A 21,038-nucleotide genomic window follows, 5' to 3' on the forward strand; every position below is an offset into this window, starting at 1 on the left:
TGTCATGGTTGAATAGCTGGCAGTGTATGCAATCTGTGAGATGTGGGTGTAAGGGTGAGATAAGGCATATGAATGTTATGTTTGAGTTGTTATTGATTGAGATTGTTGGTTGTTGAGTGATGGGGGTGTGTAGCATTGAGTAAAGTGTGAGATTTGCAGGGCAATTGGTAAGATGTCGCATTTGAAGTTGAATTTTCTAATCTTGACCACTCTTGTGAGGTCATTGAACTTCTGACAGCACTGCAACCTGGTCCTTGTCCCCTGCCCTGGACTTTGGCATTGACCACCACAGCCATCTGTTCCCATTAGTTTCTGAGAATTTGGAGCAGTGGTTGGCAACGTATCCGTACACCAGTGTCCATGGTAAAAATTTTGAGGTCCGTGACTGGCAATTTCAGGAATGAGAAATTTCCCATTGACTTCTTCTTTCCAGACAAGTCTGACTTTAAAAAAATTCACAGCCATCAGATTCAGTTTCACGCTGACCAGTGCTGGGACGGGAACAGCGGCTTCCGAAATCAGGACAAGTTCTGTTTTTTCCGGCAGGTTCTGATTGTTTTTTAGAAAGCCTGCCAAAAACCCCGAACCTGTCCAGAGCTCGGAAGCCACTGTTCCCGCTCCCAGCACCTTTCACTGTGAAAATGAAACTGACAGCTGTGAATTTTTTTTTAAAAACTGACCAATCACAAAGCTGGTCTTGAGAAAGTTCCTGCTCTGTGCAACTGTCAGAGAGAGAGGCAGAGGGAGAGACAGAGAGAGAGAGAGAGGGAGAGGGAAGAGGACGAGGGAACAGGGAGGGGGAGAGGGAGGAAGAGGGAGAGGGGAGAAGGACAGAGAGGCAGGGAGATGGGAGAACGAAGGAAGAGGGAGAGGGAGAGAAAGGGGAAAGAGAGAGGGAGAGGGAAGAGGACAAGGGAACAGGGAGGGGGAGAGAGAGGAAGAGAGAGAGAAAGAGGGGAAAGAGAGAGGGAGAGAGAGAGAGAGGTGAGAGAGGGAGAGAGAGAGAGAGAGAGAGGGAGGGAGAGGTGGGAGGGGGAGAAAGGGAGAGGGAGATTGGGATGGAGAGCGAGAGAGAGGGGGAAGAGAGTGGGGGAATACGGATGGACACAGAGGAAGGGGGGGCGAGAAAGTGAGGGAGAGAGATGGACACAGAGGGGGGAGAGAGAGAGGTGAGAGATGGATTCAGAGAGGGTATAGGGATTGACACAGAGAGGGGGCGAGTGAGCGAGAGGGGAGAGAAAGAGATCAAGATCACACCTGACACTTGGAGAGACAGAGAGGAGAGAGAGGGAGAGGAAAAAGTGAGGCAGAGAGAGAGGAAAGAGGGAGAGGGGAGAATGAGGGAGAGAGAGGGAGAGGGAGAGAGGGGTGGGAAGAGCGAGGGGGAGAGAGGAAGGGGAGAGAGAGTGCGGGAGAGGGGAGGGGAGAGATAGGAAAGAGAGAGAGGGAGAGGAGAGAGTGGGAGAGAGTGGGAGAGAGAGAGTGGGGGAGAGAGAGAGGGGTGAGAGAGTGAGGGATAGAGGAGAGGAGTGAGGGGGAGAGAAGGGGGATGGAGGAAAGAAAGTGGAGAGAGATGGGGGCAAGAGAGAGGAGGGAGAGAGAGGAAGGGAGATAGGGATGGACAGAGAGAGAGGGGAGAGAAAGGAGGAGAGAGTGGGGGGAGACAGATGGACAGAGGGAGGTGAGAAGGGGGAGAGAGAGAGAGGGGGAGAGATGGACAGTGAGAGGGTATAGGGATTGACACAGGGAGAGAGAGTGAGAGGGGACAGAAAGAGATCAAGATTACACCTGACTGATGGACATCTCTCTGGATTCTCCGCATCGCTACATCAAGTGTGTGGGCAGACATTGACTACTGGTGCAAGCAAAAACAATGCCAGGTACTCATTAAATAGGGAGAAATGCATTTTAAATCAGATTGTGATTTGAAGGCATTAGGTTGGCTAGACACTTTATATACAAATTAATTGTCCCCATGTCCGTGGCTGAGTCAATAATTTTGTCAAATGTCTGTGGTGCAACATGTTGGTGCCTATCCCTGGTCTTGAGGCCCTTCTGATCCCCTATGGATAGACAACATCTCTTCTCCTCTGGCCCTCCTTGTCCAATGCCTCCAGTACAGTGTCAGAAAGTCTTGAAACCTACTTTCTGCCATGATGTGTTATCATTCAGTGTTCTCTTGCTCACACTCTCTTCCACAACCAGTTCCTGCACCTGCTGCAGCCAGAATGCACCTTCCCTTTCAGAAGTGCAGACTGCCTTTAAGTAGTGCAGGCTAGCTTTGAGTGGTGCTAGTCTGTCATGATTTTGCATACTCTGGTCAGGCGTGCAGCCTCTCAACAACGCATTTAGCACTGCCTGCATGTTGCAATCACTTAAATGAGCAGGCAGCACAAAGTGCACCCGTTTTAGGCCTTAGCGAATTTCGCGGCCATATTTTATTCATCGGCATGAAGATTATTTGCTCTGTAATGTAGGAAATCTTGTTTATTCAGTAGGATAAGGATTATTCCGTGTATAACTAGATGGAATTGCTCTTTATGCTGACATTTTACAAATAACTGAGGTTTTGCAGAATGTAAATAATATAAAATGTACAGGTTCAGTTAAGTATAATGGGTAAACTGTGATCGTTTCCAAAATCTAACTAGTTTTGTAAATGTTGAGGTTACTAATTGTGTTCCTCAAACTGCCCGTGGTATCTCTGTAATTGTGAATCACAGCTCTCTTTTTCTTGCATCTCTACTATTACCATGCTGTTCAGTATAGTATGGATGATTGCCTTATGCTATTGCAAATTTCATTACTTTTACTCCAATTTTTATAAGGGAAGACATTATGAAGTATAATTAGGAAAATTATAGGGCAAAATTTTTGACACTGTCACATTACTGCAGCAAATCTGTCAGCCTGAACATTTGCTAAACAGCCTGAGCATTTTTTCTAACATTGGGGGGGTGACCTGCCATGCAAACAGGGAAACCCTGCTTTACTACTCTTGCTTTAAGAAGATCTTCAAAGAAGATTCAGAAAGTGGTGCAGACCTAAAATAAAAAACAGAAAGTGCTAGAAATACTCAGCAGGTCTGGCAGCATTTGTGGAGAGAGAAACAAAGTTAACATTTCAGATCTGTGACCTTACATCAGACCTGAAACGTTAACTGTTTCTCTCTCCACAGATGCTGCCATACTTGCTGAGTATTTCCCGCATTTTCTGTTTTTATTTCAGATTTCCAGGATCCGCAGTATTTTGCTTTTATTTTAGTGGAGCAGACCTGCTCGTTTCTCCAGCCGTCATCTGTTCTTCACAACAACAATTCATATGGAATTGCAAACTCTTTAAATTGAACCCATTAAATAGCAATTACAGCCTTTGAGCGCAGCAGTGCAATATTTAATCTCTCACTGTCAATGAACTCCTAGCATGAGATCTGTCATAAGTATTTTTTTCCCAACACTTTTAGTGTCAGAACTATACAATTTGCCTTAATAGTTTCTTTGCCTGGTCTGGCCTATATGTGACTCCAGACTCACACCAACATGGTTGACTCTTAACTGCCTTTTGAAGTGGCCAGTTCTTCTTTGGCCTCCTTGTCTCGAGAGACAGTGGGTAAGCGCCCAGAAGTGATCAGTGGTTTGTGAAGCAGAACCTGGAGTGGCTATAAAGGCCAATTCTAGAGTGACAGACTCTTCCACAGGCGCTGCAGATAAAATTGGTTGTCAGGGCTGTTACACAGTTAGCTCTCTCCTTGCACTTCTGTCTTTTTCTCCTGCCAACTGCTAAGTCTCTTCGACTCGCCACTCTTTAGCCCCACCTTTATGGCTGTCCGCCAGCTCTGGCGATCACTGGCAACTGACTCCCACGACTTGTGGTCAACGTCACAGGACTTCATGTCGCGTTTTCAGACGTCTTTAAAGCAGAGACATGGATGGCCAGTGGGTCTGATAGCAGTGACGAGCTCGCTGTACAATGCGTCCTTGGGGATCCTACCATCTTCCATGCGGCTCACATGGCCAAGCCATCTCAAGCGCTGCTGGCTCAGTAGGGTGTATATGCTGGGGATGTTGGCCGCCTTGAGGACTTCTGCGTTGGAGATACAGTCTTGCCAAGGATTCTCCGGAGGCAGCGAAAAAGATGGTCTGCTCTTGGCTGACATACGTTGCCCAGGCCTCTCTGCCGTAGAGCAAGGTACTGAAGACACAGGCTTGAAACACTTGGCCATTTGTGTTCCATGACAGTGCACCATTTTCCCACACCCTCTTGGCCATTCTGGACATAGCAGCGGACGCCTTTCCCACGTGCTTGTTGATTTCTGCATCTAGAGACAGGTTACTAGTGATAGTTGAGCCTAGGTAGATGAAGTGGCCAGTAAGCCATTCAATTGTATCAAAGTGCTTGACCAATGAGAGATCGGGAATAAATGCCAGCCTTTGTAGCAACGCTTACATCCCAAGTATGAATATTTAAAAAGAGCCATTTCAATTATATCTATGATCTATATATTAAAAATCCTAATCTGCCTAGATTTCTTGACAACTTTTCTATTATAAATTCCAATGCCGACATTTATAATGGGAAGTACTATGTAAGCTTGCCATGATATGATTACATTCTCTGGCCGGTAGTTCTGCTGTAGCTCCTCAATTTTGTATCTCGCAGCTTCTCAGTCTGCAAAAAGAAAGATTTGTATTTATATAGCACTTTTCATGACCTCAAGATGTCCTAAAGTGCTTTGCAATCAATGAAATTCTTTTAGAAGTATAGTTATTGTTGTACTGCAGAAACATTCCAAAACTCTAACACTACTTCTCTGCTTCCTAAATTACATTACCTTGCGCTATTTAATTTTAAAAAACAAATCAAAGTACTATATAAAAATATGGACAGAACATATGGCTTTAAAATGGGGATTGAATTATGTCTCTGTACGCTGACCCAATTACCCTGTCCGCTAACCCTTCTTAGCTGAAAACAACACTTGACCTTTATTCCCTGTATGCGATGCCACGTACCAGAGATAAACTAGTACATATTAGAAAAACTGGGCTTACTCAGGTCCATTAGCTAATGTAATTTTTAAAAATGTTTTAACTTTACATTTCAACTAGAAAAATAATCAAATGGTATTTGCTTTTAATATAACCTTGCCAATTGTAAAAACTTATATATCAATTCAATTTTTGTCATCGTCATGTTCAAGTGAACGTGAGAATTTTTATGTAAAGTTAGAAACTTCATTATTCTAATACCAAATATTTGAAACTATATTGATTGTTCATTTATTTAGCTTGCCAGGCATTGATTGCCCTGAGTGAGTGCAACAAGGAACAACAAGACAAAATTTGTGCAGAAAATGGAATCCCACCTTTGGTTCGACTTTTACGAAGCTCTAAAATATCTTTGCATACATTGCTGAGTGCCATCACTGCACTGGGTACTCTGTGCGTTGGTTAGTATACTCAATTATTTGATGCTACTTTAAGACAGAGGAAGAGATATACATATAGGATCTCTGCCGATAGTGTATTTATGAATTCATCTTGCATTGAAAATGACTCTTCCTTTTTTCACCAGTTTTCTCACCTCCCCGTCTGAAATGCTTTTCTCCGTGCTGGAGTTCTGTTTCATAAGTGCATGGCACTCTGATACTGCACACAAGTATCAGACAGTGAGGAGCCTAGACAATGAGGATCTAGCATTACTCAATTTGGAATAAAAGTAGAGTGGTTTTCAAACGTTTAGCAGATACACTAACAAAATCATTATAGTATGAGGCATACCTACCTGCTAACTAGAACTAACTAGAATAAATATGAATTTATAAGCAGCAACAAAATAAAAGCATCCCATCATGATACATCTGCATTAATTACACGTGATTCAGAAGTGGTGAATGATGCTACTTGACTTCTATTGGTTTTTGTAAAAGTGGAGTTTAGTCAGTTTCAGTGGGAAGGCTGTGTAAGTGCCAGTGGACATTGTTATGAAGAGGAAGAATGTATTTTTGTAATGAGGTGTTACAAACCTGGTTCTGTAACAGATAGATTCTCAGGTTCAGTGGAGTCCAGTTGCTTTCTTAAATAGTCTGTGCATCATTTGTGAGAGCTGATTCACACTTCCCTATATCTACATGTATGGTAGCATAACCCAGGGATGTAACAATAAACAAACTGGACCAGATATCCATGCCTTTTGCACATGCATTTTTTCAATTGCTTTGAATTCAGACCAAGTTATCACTAGATGAGGCAATGTTTAGTTCAAATCACAAGTCATTTTATTCTACAGAAAGGTGAAACATACAGATCAATAGGTATGATCAGAGTCATTTAGTTCATTCAATATAATTTGGCTTTGTGTAATGATGTGCATGGGACACTATCCCACTTTTGCAATGGTCTTACTTAATAATCCCTCTTTATTTCTTCCTGCAGTCCTGAGGTAGAATCCCTGCAGTCCCCTGCCTTTTGTACATTTTTCTGCCTGATTTTTTGTGAAGTCCTGTTTCCAAAAGTCAGACCACCGTTTGGTGTCTCTTTTAAAAGCCTCAATGCACTGTTAGAAATTAGACTAACCACTCCTTCACCACCACACATCCACATGCCCCCACCCCATACAGAGTCTAACTTGGCAATGACCCGTGCTAAGTTCAAATCACAGCTGCAATGAGTGAGTGTGAAAGATTGCTGGAATATCAAACTAACTCTCATTGCCTCCAGGATTCTGGTTTCAGCCTTGATCAGATCTCAGTTTAAATACTGGGCTCAATTTTAGGCACCAAAACCCAGGAAAGATATGTTGGCCTTGGAAGAGGTACAGTACAGGTTCATTAGAATAATATTGGGGCTTAAAAGGTTAAATTATGAGGTGAGTTGCTTAAACGTGGCTTCTATTCCCTTGGGTTTAGATAGTTAAGGGATGGGCGAACTGAAGTATTTAAAATGATTAGGGAGTTCAATTGGGTAGATACAGAAAAACTACTTCCTCTGGAGGGGGACTCCAGAACAAGAGGGCATAATCTGAAAATTATAGCTAGGTCATTAAGGAATGGGCGGAATTAGTGGGTGGCACAGTGGCGCAGTGGTTAGCACCACAGCCTCACAGCTCCAGGGACCCGGGTTCGATTCTGGGTACTGCCTGTGCGGAGTTTGCAAGTTCTCCCTGTGTCTGCGTGGGTTTTCGCCGGGTGCTCCGGTTTCCTCCCACATCCAAAGACTTGCAGGTGATGGGTAAATTGGTCATTGTAAATTGCCCAAAGTGTAGAGAGGTGATAGGGAATATGGGATTACTGTAGAGTTAGTATAAATGGGTGGTTGTTGGTCGGCACAGACTCGGTGGGCCGAAGGGCCTGTTTCAGTGCTGTATCTCTAAATAAAAATAAATAAAAAAATAAATGAAAATGAGGAAGCACTTTTTCACACAAAATCTGGAACTTGCTCCTCAAAAGGCTGCAGATGCCGGATCAATTGAAATTTTCAAGACTGAGATCAATAGGTTTTTGTTAGGTAAGGTTTTCAATAATTTTGTAATTTATTCTTGAGATATGAGCATTGCTGGCAAGGCCAACATTTACTTCCCATCTCTAACTGCGCTTGGGAATGTGGTGGTGAGCCACTGCCATGAACTACTACAGTCCATGTGGTCTAGGTACACCCAAGTGTTGTTAGGGAGGGAGTTCCTGGATTTTGACCCAGTGACAGTGAAAGAATGATAATATACTTCCAAGTCAGGATAATATGTGATTTGTAGGGGAAATTGTAGGTGGTGGTATTCCCACGCAACTGCTGCCCTTGTTCTTCTAGGTGGTAGAAGTCACAGGTTCGGAAGGTGCTGTCGAAGGAGCCTTGGCGAATTGCTGCAATGCATCTTGTAGATCATGGTTGTCCAACATATGGTCAGAGTCCGGCCCTCTAAATGTTTCCATCCAGTCCGCCGATGTAAACTGCCGGAATGTCAGGAAACCACAGCGGGTAGCTCTTGGTTTGTTAGGACCCTGCTCCCACACAATATGGCTGTGCCCAGCGGAGAGGTGGTGTTCACAGCTTGCCTCTATAATATGCGTTTATGGTGAGTGCACAGTGGGGGAGTGCGGAGCAGGGAGCGAGCAGTGGAGATTGAGGAGTGGGGAGCAGGCGATGGACAGTGAGGAGTGAGAGACTTACACTGAAAGAGGGGGAGGAGAGAGACAGAGAGATGGTGGACTGAGAGAGAGGGGAGAGAGAGAGAGGCAGGAGAGAGAGAGACGGAGGAGGGAGAGAGAGAGAGAGACATAGAGAGAGGGTGGGAGAGAAAGAGACTGAGAGACGGGGACAGAAGCAGACAGAGAGAGACACACACAGAGAGAGGGGGGAGAAAGAGATCAAGATCACTCCTGACAGATGGACATCTATCTGGAGTTCTCCACATCACTACATCAAATGTGCAGGCAGATGTTGAGTACTTACATCAGCAAAAATAATGTCATGTATGACACTAAATCAGTGTTCAACCTCGTGGTGCGAAAGTAAGAATAAATTAGTTTTCTCATTTAAAGCTTCTTCACAAAAATGCACATTTGTTGTTTTGATAGTAAGATCATTTTTAATACCTTTATCTTTCTGAAATTTTCTACCAGCCCCCTGTGTAGGACAAAAATTGTAATGTGACGTCCCCCACACAAAAAGGTTGGACACTCCTGTTGTAGCTGCTACACACTGTTGCCGCTGTGCACTGGTGATGGAGGGAGTGAATGTTTAATGTTGTGGATGGGGTGCTGATCAAGCGGGCTACTTTGTCCTCGATGATGTCGAGTTTCTTGAGCGTTTTTGGAGCTGTACTCATCCATGCAAGTGGTGAATATTCCATTATACTCCTGACTTGTGCCTTGTAGATGGTGGACAGGCTTTGGGGAGTCAGGAGGTGAATTACTCCCCACAGAATTCCCAGCCTCTGACCTGCTCTTTTTTTATTCTTTCAGGTGATGTGGGCATCGTTGGCTAGGCCAGTATTTATTGCCCATCCCTAATTGCCCTTGAGAAGTAGGTGGTGAGCCGTCTTCTTGAACCACTGCAGCCCATGTTGTGTAGGTACACCCACAATGTTGTTGGGAAGGGAGTTCCAGGATTTTGAGGCAGTGACAGTTAAGGAATGGTTCCAAGTCAGGATGGTGTGAGCTTCGAGGGGAACTTGCAGGTGATGGTGTTCCCATGTATCTGCTGCCCTTATCCTTCTAGCTGGTAGAGGTCGCAGGTTTGGGAGGAGCTGTCAAAGGAGCCTTGGTGAGTTGCTGCAGTGCATCTTGTAGATGGCACAGATTGCTGGCACTGTGCGCCGAAGGTGGAGGGAGTGAATGTTGAAGGTGGTAGATGGGGTGCCAGTCAAGCTGGCTACTTTGTCCTGGATGGTATTGAACTTGTTGAGGGTTGATGGAGCTGCACTCATCCAGGCAAGTCGAGAATATTTCATCACACTCCTGACATGTGCCTTGTAGATGGTGGAAAGGCTTTGGGGAGTCAGGAAGTGAGTTACTCGCCACAGAATTCTCAACTTCTGACCTGCTGTTGTAGCCACAGTATTTATGTGGTTGGTCCAGTTCAGTTTCTGGTCAATGGTAACCCCCAGGATGTCAATAGTGCGGGATTCAGCGATGGTAATACCATCGAATGTCAAGGGGAGATGGTTGGATTCTCTCTTATTGGAGATGGTCATTGTCTGGCACTTGTGTGACGCGGATGTTACTTGCCACTTATCAGCCCAAGCCTGAGTATTGTCCAGGTCTTGCTGCATATGGACATGGACTGCTTCAGTATCTGAGGAGTTGCGAATGGTGCTGAACATTGTGCAATCATCAGCGAAATCACCATTTCTGACCTTACGATGGAGGGAAGGTCATTGATGAAGCAGCTGAGATGGTTGGGCCTAGGACATTATCCTGAGGAACTCCTACAGTGATGTTCTGGGACTGAGATGATTGACCTCCAACAACCGCAACCATCTTCCTTTGTGATAGGTATGGCTCCAGCCTGTGGAGAGTTTCCTCTCTGATTCCCAATGACTGCAGTTTTTTTGGGACTTCTTGATGCCATACCCAGTCAAATGCTGCCTTGATGTCAAGGGCAATCACCCTCTCACCTCACTCTTGAGTTCTACTCTTTTGTCCATGTTTGAACCAAGGCTGTAATGAGATCAGGAGCTGAGTGGCCCTGGCAGAACCAAATCTGAGCGCCAGTGAGCAGTTTGTTGCTGAGTAAGTGCCTCTTGATTACACAGATGATGACACCTTCCATCACGTTGCTGATGATCAAGAGTAAATTGATGGGGCGGTAATTGACCGGGTTGGACTTGTCCTGCTTTTTGTGTACAGGACATACATGGGCAATTTTCCACATTGTTAGGTAGATGCCAGTGTTGCAGCTGCACTGGAACAGCTTGGATAGCGGCTAGCTAGTTCTGGAGCACAAGTCTTCGGTACTATTGCCAAAATGTTGTCAGGACCCATAGCCTTTGCAGTTTCCAGTGCCTTCAGCCATTTCTTGATATCACATGGAGTAAATTGAATTGGCTGAAGACTGACGTCTATGATGCTGGAGACCTCAGGAGGAGGCCAAGATGGATCATCTTCACAGCACTTAAGCTGAAAATGATTACAAATGCTTCAGCCTTGCCTTTTACAATTTTGGCACATGCCCCCAGAAGTTAGTCAGCAGGATTTTGCAGCGTCAACAGAGCTGACTGTGTTGTTATTGTTTCCAGTGCCTAGGTCGATGCCAAGTGGCCTGTCTGGTTTCATTCTTTTTAGACTTTTCTCTAGTGGTTTGGTACAACTGAATGGCTTGCTGGGCCATTTCAAGGGCATTTAAGAGTCAACTACGTTGCTGATGGTCTGGAGTCACATGTAGGCCAGACCAGGTAACGACAGCAGGTTTCCTTCCCTAAAGGGAACCAGATGGATTTACAACAATCGACAATGGTTTCATGGTCACCATTACTGAGATGAGCTTTTTAAAAAATGTTTAAATTCCACCAGCTGTCATGGTGGGATTTGAACCCATGTCCCCAGAGCATTAGCCAGGCCCTCTGAATTGCTGGTTTAGTGGCATTACCACCACCTCCCTACAATAGATACAGTATTTATAGATGGCTGGTCCAGTTAAGTTTCTGGTTATTGGTAACCCCAGGATATTGATGGTGGAAGATTCAGCAATGGTAATACTGTTGAATGTCAAGGGGAGATGATTAGATTCTCTTTTGTTGGATGTTAATTGTGTATCAATTGTTAAATTATTACAGGTGGAGGGCGTTTTTTGGGGTCCTGCTTGAGCACTTATAAAGAGACACTTACTGAGACTAGTGGAGGTTTGAGTAAGGAGCTCCTTGTTTGTAATACTTTTACTCTGTGCAATAAATGTGAAACTGAGTAAAGATAGGCTCCAGCATTATCATTCCACAACAAGCTTTCTGGAGTTTAACATGGTAGCAGAGGATTGTTGCTTAAAGCTGAGGGTTGGAAACTAAGAATTTTTTTTTACATAGAAAACTAAAATCTCACTTGCTATTGTGGAAAATGTGGCAGAAAGCAAGTGTAAATTGTCAGGGTATGATTGCCATCCAATGTTCTGAGTCTGAAACATATGACCAGTGGAAGAATTAAGTGGATATGTGGTCACGGATTACGTCCCTACCAAAAAGGACACAAGGTATGGCCTTGGCGTTGTCACTTCCTACCAAAAGTAAAATCAGCAGTTAAGTGTTTTGTGAACTGGGTGCTTGTCAGTTTGATACTAATGAAGATTTGAATCTTCTGTTAGAATTTTTGGTTGAATTTTACAAGAAAAATGACCTATTAAATGTATATGAGGCATGATAGATTTCAGAAAACAGATGGTTATTTAATGGAGGAATATGTCATGGACTTTAACAGACTGTATAGAAAATTGATAAAATTCAATTTGGAGTTTATCGTTGCTTCAGGTGTGACTCAAAGTATCATGATGCAATGCACTGCCCAAAGCGGATGGGCAGAATCCTTGAAAAACACATCACTCAGAGAATTCTGAAGCAAAAGAGGAAGATACTGATGAATCTGAATGAATTATATATATAGTCACAAGGAGTTTTAGTCCTTTGATGAATGTGTTTGTTGCGGATTCATTCAACTGTACTGTATTAGCTAGTGCTTGCACATTGACAGTATGTGGAACTGATTGGTTACATTGTTCTCTGGATTCACTCAGTAGTGAAGATCAATGCAAGGTTAAGAAGTATAAAAGTCCTACCAGCTTTAAGTTTGGTGATGACAACACATTGAAGTCACTAAAGAGAGTAGTAATTCCATGTAAAATAGCTGGAGTAAGCCACTTTATCAGTACTGATTTAGTCTCTAGTGAGATACTTTTACTGTTAAGTAAACCTTCAATGAAAAAGGCACAAATGAAACTTGATATGGAGTGTTTTAAGGCTTTTGTTTTTGGAAAGTCAGTGAATTTGCAGTTTACCTAGTCAGGGCATTATTGTATCCCCTTAACAAAATCTGATGTTTCTAGTCAGAGTGTGAAAGAAGTATTAATTGCATCAGGTGATAAGAATCAGAGGGATAAAAAGCAAATTATCTTAAAGTTACACAGACAATTTGCTCATCCTTCTTGTCAAAGATTAAAAACCCTGCTAAAGGATGTAGGTGTGATTGATGGAGTCTACGAGGCTATTAGAACAGATTAGTGAACAGTGTGAAACCTGTAAAAGGTACCGGAGGATGCCATCCACTGGCACGTGACTTTAACGAGGTAGTTGCCATGGATTTAAAGAACACGAGGAAAAGACAAGAATATTTTCATTATACATTTTATAGACCTAGCAACTAGATTTAGTCTTTCTACAAGAATAAATAGCAAGGACAAAAGGATGATTATAGATAAAACCATGCAGAAATGGATAGGGACTGGATTTGGGGCACCAGCTATGTTTCTGACTGATAATGGAGGGGAGTTTGCCAATGACAAGTTCAGAACATTATGGATATGAATACTGCAGCTGAAAGTCCTTATGAAAGGAATTATGCAGTGATTGATTAAATGTTGCATAAAATCTTAGCTGATCAACCAAACTGCAAGTTGACAACTGCCCTGGCATGGGCAGTTCATGCAAAGATTTAGCTTCATTTGGTTGGGGGATATAGTCCCTATCAATTGGTCTATGGGCAGAATCCCAAATTGCCTTCTGTACTGTGTGACAGTCCTCCTGCTCCAGAAGGTACGACAATTAGTTCCATTTTTTCAGCAGATTTGAATGTGTTACATCCAAAGAGATGGGCTTTCATCAAGGCTGAGGTCTCTGAGGCATCATATAAGGCCATCTGAGGCATGTTATGAAAGTGCTTCTTTTTTTCTGAGGACTCAAATTTTAGAATTATGGACATTGGTTAATTTGGAAAACTGAAAAGATTCCATGGATGTGTTTTTTTTTTACAAGGGTTTTGTTTGAAAACAAATCTTTACTAGATGTCACATACCTTAAGCTAAATAAACAACAGTAGCCTTGTTGACTCAGGAGAGTTATTTACAAGAGAAGTGACATGTCAAGATTTAAGGTGCTCAAGAGTTGGTTGCACTTTTGGGATATTGGGCTGAATTTTACTCTGCCCCAGCGGGTCAGATGGTAGCATGGGGGCGGCATAAAATTGACCGGGAGACTCCGGGAGGCTTCCCGCCCTGCTCCCGCCTCTGGCCAACTTTATGGCAGTCGAGCGGGGGTGGGGGGGAGGGAAATGGCCTGCCCGCCTGAGGCCAATCAAGGCCCTTAAGTGGCCACTTAACGGCCACTTAAGGGCCCTCACCCACTTCCACTGATATTTTACCCATGGTAAGTGGGTGTGCTGGGGATGTGAAAGGCCGCCCAGTGATAGCTGCCGGCCTTTCCGCGAGCCGGTGGGGTGCCATGGCAGTCGGGCACAGGGTGCCCGATTGAGGACCACCCCCGCCTCCCAACCCATCCCCAGGACCCAAGACACCACCCCCCACCCCAAACGAACACCCTAGCCTCACCAGGGCACGCCCAATCCCCCTGGTGAGGCATGCCCAACTTATCTTCACTCATGGCTCCATGTGGTCGGCTGGGCTGCCGTCCCACCAATGGCCACCGCTCCTGGTGATGCTGCTGGGACTAAGAGGCGGGACTTCCTCCCTCAAGCGGGTGGTAGACCCGCCTCGGGACAATTAAAGCCCGGGGACCCGTAGAATGTGGCGGAAGCGGGTTTGCCACCGAATTTTCCGTCGGTGGTGAATTCCCTTCTGCCTAAGGTAAAATCCAGCCCATTGTTTTGGTTCATTTGGAGTGTGGACTGTTTTGATGGGTTTGTAGCTTGCTGAAAGAAACACCCAACTGAGCTTTCCTCCACCTCTCTAACAGACCCTGAAAAATCCATTGTGTGAGAGCTAAAACCCCTGATGCCTCATTTCTCCTCAGAAGCTCCTGGAAAGCCTGCCAGATTAATTCTCGACACTGCCTGAAAAAAACTGCTCCAGAAAAGATTGCAGTGACCCATCTACGTGTATTCAGATGCCAGACCGTATGCCATTTGGAACACAACATAGCTTATCTTTTTTCTTCAAGAACTAACAAGTATTTGGCCAAAGTATTCTCTTTTGTCTTTTTTTTTGTAAAAGACCTCTGCAGAGAATTTTTTGTGTGTGTGCATGTGTGTTGGGTTTCTAGAAGGGAATATCTATATACTTTCATATTTCAATCTGTGTGTTAATGCTTTGCATCTTTGCTGGATAAGTCTTTTTTAAAATAAATTAATAATTTTGTTGTTTATTAAAGAAACCTGGTTGGTCAATTTTCTTCTGAAACTAAAATAGATAAAGTATATAATTGGCCATATCGGTAACTGGTAAAATATTTACATATATGGTATGACCCATGGAGAAGTGGGACTAGAGAAAAACAGCGCACTCCTCCTGCCTCGGGCGTAACAATCAGAATTTAATTCAGAAGGTTTGATGTCTAATAAAATAGAGGGTCATAGTGAATAGAAGGACCCTGGTAAGGTAATAGGTTGTGATGGTAATCAAATTTTGAATGTTCATTCCTCGTGATTAATCAGGGTTGATTACAAAATCTTAGAATCTGAGCAGCTGATAGAGGGAGACAAGACACCTTGTACCTCAAATGAACATGGTCTAGGTTTTACCAGCCCCTCGATGCCATGGGTCACGGCGGGAGGGCCCCTGGACAATTCTGCAGGGAGAGGCCCGCCTCAACCACCGACGTCAAGAAGGGCCTGCCGCATATTACCACTGGCAGGGGGACCTCGGTGCGGCCTCCCCACCTTTGCGCTTGGCGACGGGGCCTTCATCTAAATCATTAAATTAACAAAAATTAGATGTAAATGAACTTACCTGCTGGTGGCGGCCGACCCACGCCGATTTTACGGCCACCGACCGCACCTCGTACGCCTTCGGAACTCCATATGGAGTTCCGAGGCGGGAACCTGGTTGTGGGGGGGGGGGGGGGGGCGGGGGAGGGGAGGAATAAAATTTTCAGGCCGGTGAGGTGGTGGGAGTGCAGGGAAAACAATTTTTATTGGCTGTAGGGATGGTGGGAAGGGGTTGAGGGTGAAAGGGAACAGATTTTTGGGGGGAAAGTGTGGGATATCAATAACAGTTTATTATGGGGCGAGAGGAAAATTTATATATATAAATTACCTATTGGAGGGTGGGAGACAGAATTTACAGTTGAAATAAACTTTTATTTTTATTTCCCGGAGACCGGGATCTTTAACTATTAAAATGCTACTGAAGGGCTTGAAGCCCTTTAAAAATGGTGCAGGCACCTGCGCAGTGGGGCCGGATGCTGTTGCCAGGGAGGTGGTGGCTGCCCCCTCTATGTCATTGGGGCCCCTCTCTTTAAATGAGCCCCCGCGCGTAACATTGTGGGGGCCCGGCAGCGGCACTTCCGTGTCAGAAGGCTGCTGAGTTCAAAGTGCGTCGCCGCGGAGTACGGCCGCTAAGAAAATCCAGCCCCATATATTTTGTGATGAAGGTCCTGAGGAACAGAATGAAGTAGCTCAAGGGTTGGATAGTAAGGTGAGCGATCATGACGCTCAAGAAAGAGCTATCACATCCAAAGGATGATTGCCCCGAGTAGGTACTTGGGTAACATATATTCCAGAGGGGTCTCATAAATGAAGGGATGCAACAATTGTGGGGCATGCAGAAAAATCTAATGCCAAGTTTAAATATTGGTTGAATTTTCAAGATGATGGCCCAGAAGCAAGGTCCATGGACTGACAGAATGGGGTGAAAGAGTGGAGAGTAAGAAAGTGTAGTGCAAGTTCTAATGGTGGGTCTGGAATTGACTCTTGTGTCAGGGAACGATCCCGTACTGCAGAAACAGTCTCCAATGGTGCAAGAGGGAGATCTTATAGCAGTAGTCCCATAAGACATGAAAATACTAATAGAGGCCGTAGTTTAAGCAGATTCCACAATGAAACAAAGGCTAGAGAACAGTCTCTAAATAGAACTAAAAGCATGACCATGAAGTTTTAATGACTGTCAATAAACTTGCGGATAAACTAATAAGAGAAGCAAATCATAAGGGGATAGAGTTGGTGTGAGTTTGGTGTTTATTCTGAGGTACCAGATAGGGGACAGCCATTTTTGTCACATAGATGGATTTGTATTGAAAACGTTCTTCCCGATGGGACTTATAAGGCTAAAATAAGGCTAGTTGTGAGCAGTTTTGAAGAGCAACTGGGTGATACTGATGTTAGAGTGGACTCTCCACAGCTGGAAAAGTAATCTTGAAATTTTTTTTAGCTCTTTTGGCCACATATTCATGGGAGTGTAGATCTTTTGATATAAAAGCCATATTTCTGCAGGGTGATACTTTTCAGAGAGAGAACATAAGAACATAAGAAATAGGAGCAGGAGTAGGCCATTCAGCCCCTCAAGCCTGCCCCACCATTCAATAAGAACATGGCTGATCTGTCCCAGTCCTCAACTTCTCTTTCGGGCCTGCTCTGCCTAACCCTCAACTCCCCGAGATTTCAAAATCTATCTACCTCCTCCTTAAATATATTTAGTGACCTAGCCTCCACAACTCTCTGAGGCAGAGAATTCCAGAGATTCACCACCCTCTGAGAGGAGAAATTCCTTCGCATCTCAGTTTTAAATGTGTGTCCCCTTATTCTGTAATTATGTCACCTAGTTCGAGATTCCTCCACTAGTGGAAACATCTTCTCAACGTCTACACTGTCCAGCCCGCTTAAAATCTTATGTTTCTATAAGATCACCTCTCATTCTTCTAAACTCCAATGAATAAAGACCTAACCTGTTTAGCCGCTCTTGATAAGACAACCCTTCATCCCAGGAATCAGCCTAGTGAACCTTTTCTGAACTGCCTCCAATGCTAGTGTATCCTTCTTTAAATACGGGGACCAAAACTGTATGCAGTACTCCAGGTGTGGCCTCACCAACACCCTGTACAGTTATAACAGGACTTCCCTATTTTTAATCCCCTAGCAATAAAGGCCAAAATTCCATTTGCCTTCCAAATTACTGGCTGCATCTGCATGCTAACCTTTTGTGTTTCATGCACAAGAACACCCAGATCCCTCTGTACTGCAGTATTTTGTAGTCTTTCTCCATCTAAATAATAATCTGCCTTTTTATTCTTCCTACCAAAGTGTATTACCTCATACTTTCCTACCTTGAACACCATCTGCCAAATTTTTGCCCACTCACTTAACCTATCTATATCCCTTTGCAGGATTCTTTGTGTCCTCATCACAACATGCCTTCCCACCTATTTTTGTATCGGCAGCAAATTTGGATACATTACACTCTGTCCCTTCCCTAAGTCATTAATGTAGATAGTAAATAGCTGAGGCCCTATGACCGATCCTTGTGGCACCCCAATAGTTATGGCTTTCCAACCTGAAAAAGACCCATTGATCCCAACTCTCTGCCTTCTGTGTGTTAGCCAATCCTCAATCCATGCCAACACATTACCTCCAATACCCTGAGCTATTTTGTGCAATAAACTTTTATGTGGTACCTTATCAATTGCCTTCTGAAAATCCAAATACACAACATCTACTGGTTCTCCTTTATCCATTCTGCTTGCTATATCCTCAAAGAGTAATATATTTGTCAAACATGATTTCCCTTTCATAAAACCATGTTAACTCTGTTTGATTGCATTATGTTTTTCTAAACGTTGAACTATTTCTTCCCGAATAATGACTCAAGCATTTTCCCAATGACTGATGTGAAGCTAACCGGTCTATAGTTTCCTGCTTTCTGTCTCCCTCCTTTCTTGAATAGGCTTGTCACATTATCGGTTTTCCAATCCGCTGGTACCCTACCGGAATCCAGTGAGTTTTGGTATACGATGACCAATGCCTCCACTATCTCTGCAGCCACTTCTTTTAAAACCCTTGGGTGCAGGCCATCAGGTCCTGGTGACTTGTCTGCCTTTAGTCCCATCAGTTTGTCCAGCACCTTTTCCCTCGTGATAGAAATTGTTACAAGTTCCTCCCTCCCATTTACACCTTGTTTATCTATTATTGTTGGCATGTTTATAGTGTCCTCCACCGTGAAGACTGATGCAAAATATTGGTTTAAATTATCTGCCAATTCCCTGTTCTTTGTTATTAATTCCCCATTCTCATCCTCTAAGGGCCCCACACTTACTTTAGCTACTCTCTTCCTTTTAATATACCCATAGAAGCTCTCACTGTTTGTTTTTATATTTCTTGCCAATTTACTCTCATAATCAATTTTTTCCCTCTTTATTAGTTTTTTAGTCATCTGCTGCTGGTTTCTAAAAACTTCCCAATCCTCTGGCCTACCACTTGTGTTCACCGCATTGTACGCCTTTGCTTTTGATTTGATGCTCTCCTTAATTTCCTTTCTTTTCCACGGGTGGTTCATCGTTCTCTTCAAGTCCTTCCTTCTGACTGGAATAAATGTTGCTGAGTGTTATGAAATATCTGCTTAAAAGTCTGCCACTGCTCATCTACTGACTTCCCCTGTAGTCTATCTTCCCAGCCTGCTTTAGACAACTCTTTCTTCACACCTCTGTAATTGCCCTTGTTTAAGTTGAAGTCACTGGTCTGAGACCCATGTTGCTCACCCTCCAACTGAATTTGAAATTCTACCATGTTATGATCGTTTCCCCCTAAAGGATTCTTAACTATGAGATCTCTTATTAATCCTACCTCATTACACAATACCAAATCTAAAATAGCCCGTTCCCTGGTAGGCTCTGCAACATACTGCTCTGAGTAACAATCCCTGAGGCAGTCTACAAATTCGTCTTCCATGCTACCCTTGCCAATTTGATTTGTCCAGTCTATATGCAGATTAAAATCACCCATGATAATTGCAGTGCCCTTCTTACACACCTGCATTATTTCCTGATTACTATCTTGTCCTACAGAGAGGCTACTCTTCAGGGGCCTATAGACCACCCCCACCCGTGATTTCTATCCCTTGCTATTCCTTAATTCCACCCAAACTGATTCTACATCACGATCTATTACACCTATACCATTAATCACAACTGCACTGATCCCTTCCTTTAATAGCAAAGCTACCCCACCTCCTTTTCCTTTCTGCCTATTCTTCCAGAACGTTGAAAATCCTTGAACATTTAGATTCCAGTCCTGGTCATCCTGCAACCATGTCTCTGTGATAGCTATCAAATCATATTCATTTATTTCTATCTGTGCCATCAGCTCATCTATCTTGTTACAAATGCTACGTGCATTCAGATAAAGAGCCTTAAGCTTTGACTTTTTACATTTTGACCTACTCCGGTTCTAATTTCTGCTGTACTCTTATGCTTGTATTCTCTGTCCCTTCCTGTCACTCTCTGATTAATGTATGTTCCTTCACTATCCTGCACCTCTGCTCTCTCGTTGCTTTGCGACTTTTTAAACTTCCTTTCAATTGAACCCTCCCCCCACTATTTAGTTTAAAGCCTTATCTACAACCCAATTATACAATTCGCCAGGACACTGGTCCCAGCATGGTTCAAGTGAAGCCCATACCAACGGAACAGCTCTCTCTTTCCCAGTACTGGTGCCAGTGTCCCATGAATCTGAACCCATTTCTCCCACACCAATTTTGAGCCACACATTTACCTCTCTAATCTTACTTTTACCGTATGCCAATTTGCACATGGCTCAGATAGTAATCTGGAGATTATTACCTTTGTGGTTCTGCATTTTAATTTGGCCCCAAGCTGCTCATAGTCCCTCAGCAGAACCTCTTTCCTAGTCCTACCTATGTCGTTGATACCCACGTGGACCACGACAACTGGATCTTTCCCCTCCCACTCCAAGTTCCTCTCCAGCCCAGAAGAGATGTCCTTAACCTTGGCACCAGGTAGGCAACACAGCCTTCCGGATTCTCTATCTTTGCTGCAGAGAACAGTATCTATTGCCCTGACTATGCTATCCCCTACTCCAACTACATTTCTCTTTTCTGCCCCCACTTGAATGGCATTCTGAACCACGGTGCTGTGGTCACTTTGCTCATCCTCCCTGCAGCCTGTGCCCTCGTCCACACCAGAAGCAAGAATCTTGTACCTATTGGATAAGGGCACTGGCTGAGGCTCCTCCAAAACTAAATTCTGGATCCCCATACCAGCCTCACTCGCAGTCACACTCTCCTGTCCCTGACCACGGTCCAGATTGGATGTAATTAATCTAAGGGGTGTGACTGTCTCCTGAAACACGGTGTCCAGGTAACTCTCCCCCTCCCTGATGTGTCGCAGTGTCCGCAGCTCAGACTCCAGCTCATCAACACTGAGCCGAAGTTCCTCGAGCAGCCAACACTTGCTGCAGATGTGGTCACCGTGAATCACAGCGGTGTCCACCAGCTCCCACATGCTACAGCTGTAACACATCGCCTGCCCAGCCATCTCTATTCTATTTAATTATTTAATTTGGATCACAGTATTTAAGAAAAAAAACTATTTAAGTGTACTCTTAACCTGTAATGACGTCGCCTGATTTAAATTACTTGGCCAAAACCAAAAAAAACCCCAAGAAA

The 21,038-nt window shown here is 44.0% G+C and overlaps 1 protein-coding gene across 1 annotated transcript in view; it reads left to right on the forward strand.

Annotated features, from left to right (window-relative positions):
* Positions 1-21,038, forward strand: part of ankar (ankyrin and armadillo repeat containing) — a 255,424-nt gene that overhangs the window by 175,101 nt on the left and 59,285 nt on the right. Inside the window, exon 22 of the mRNA XM_068036280.1 lies at positions 5,288-5,449. Within this exon, the coding sequence (XP_067892381.1) occupies positions 5,288-5,449 (162 nt within the window). The remainder of the gene's footprint in view (positions 1-5,287; positions 5,450-21,038) is intronic.

Source organism: Heterodontus francisci, chromosome 7, assembly GCF_036365525.1.
Source record: "Heterodontus francisci isolate sHetFra1 chromosome 7, sHetFra1.hap1, whole genome shotgun sequence".
Lineage (NCBI taxonomy): Eukaryota > Metazoa > Chordata > Chondrichthyes > Heterodontiformes > Heterodontidae > Heterodontus > Heterodontus francisci.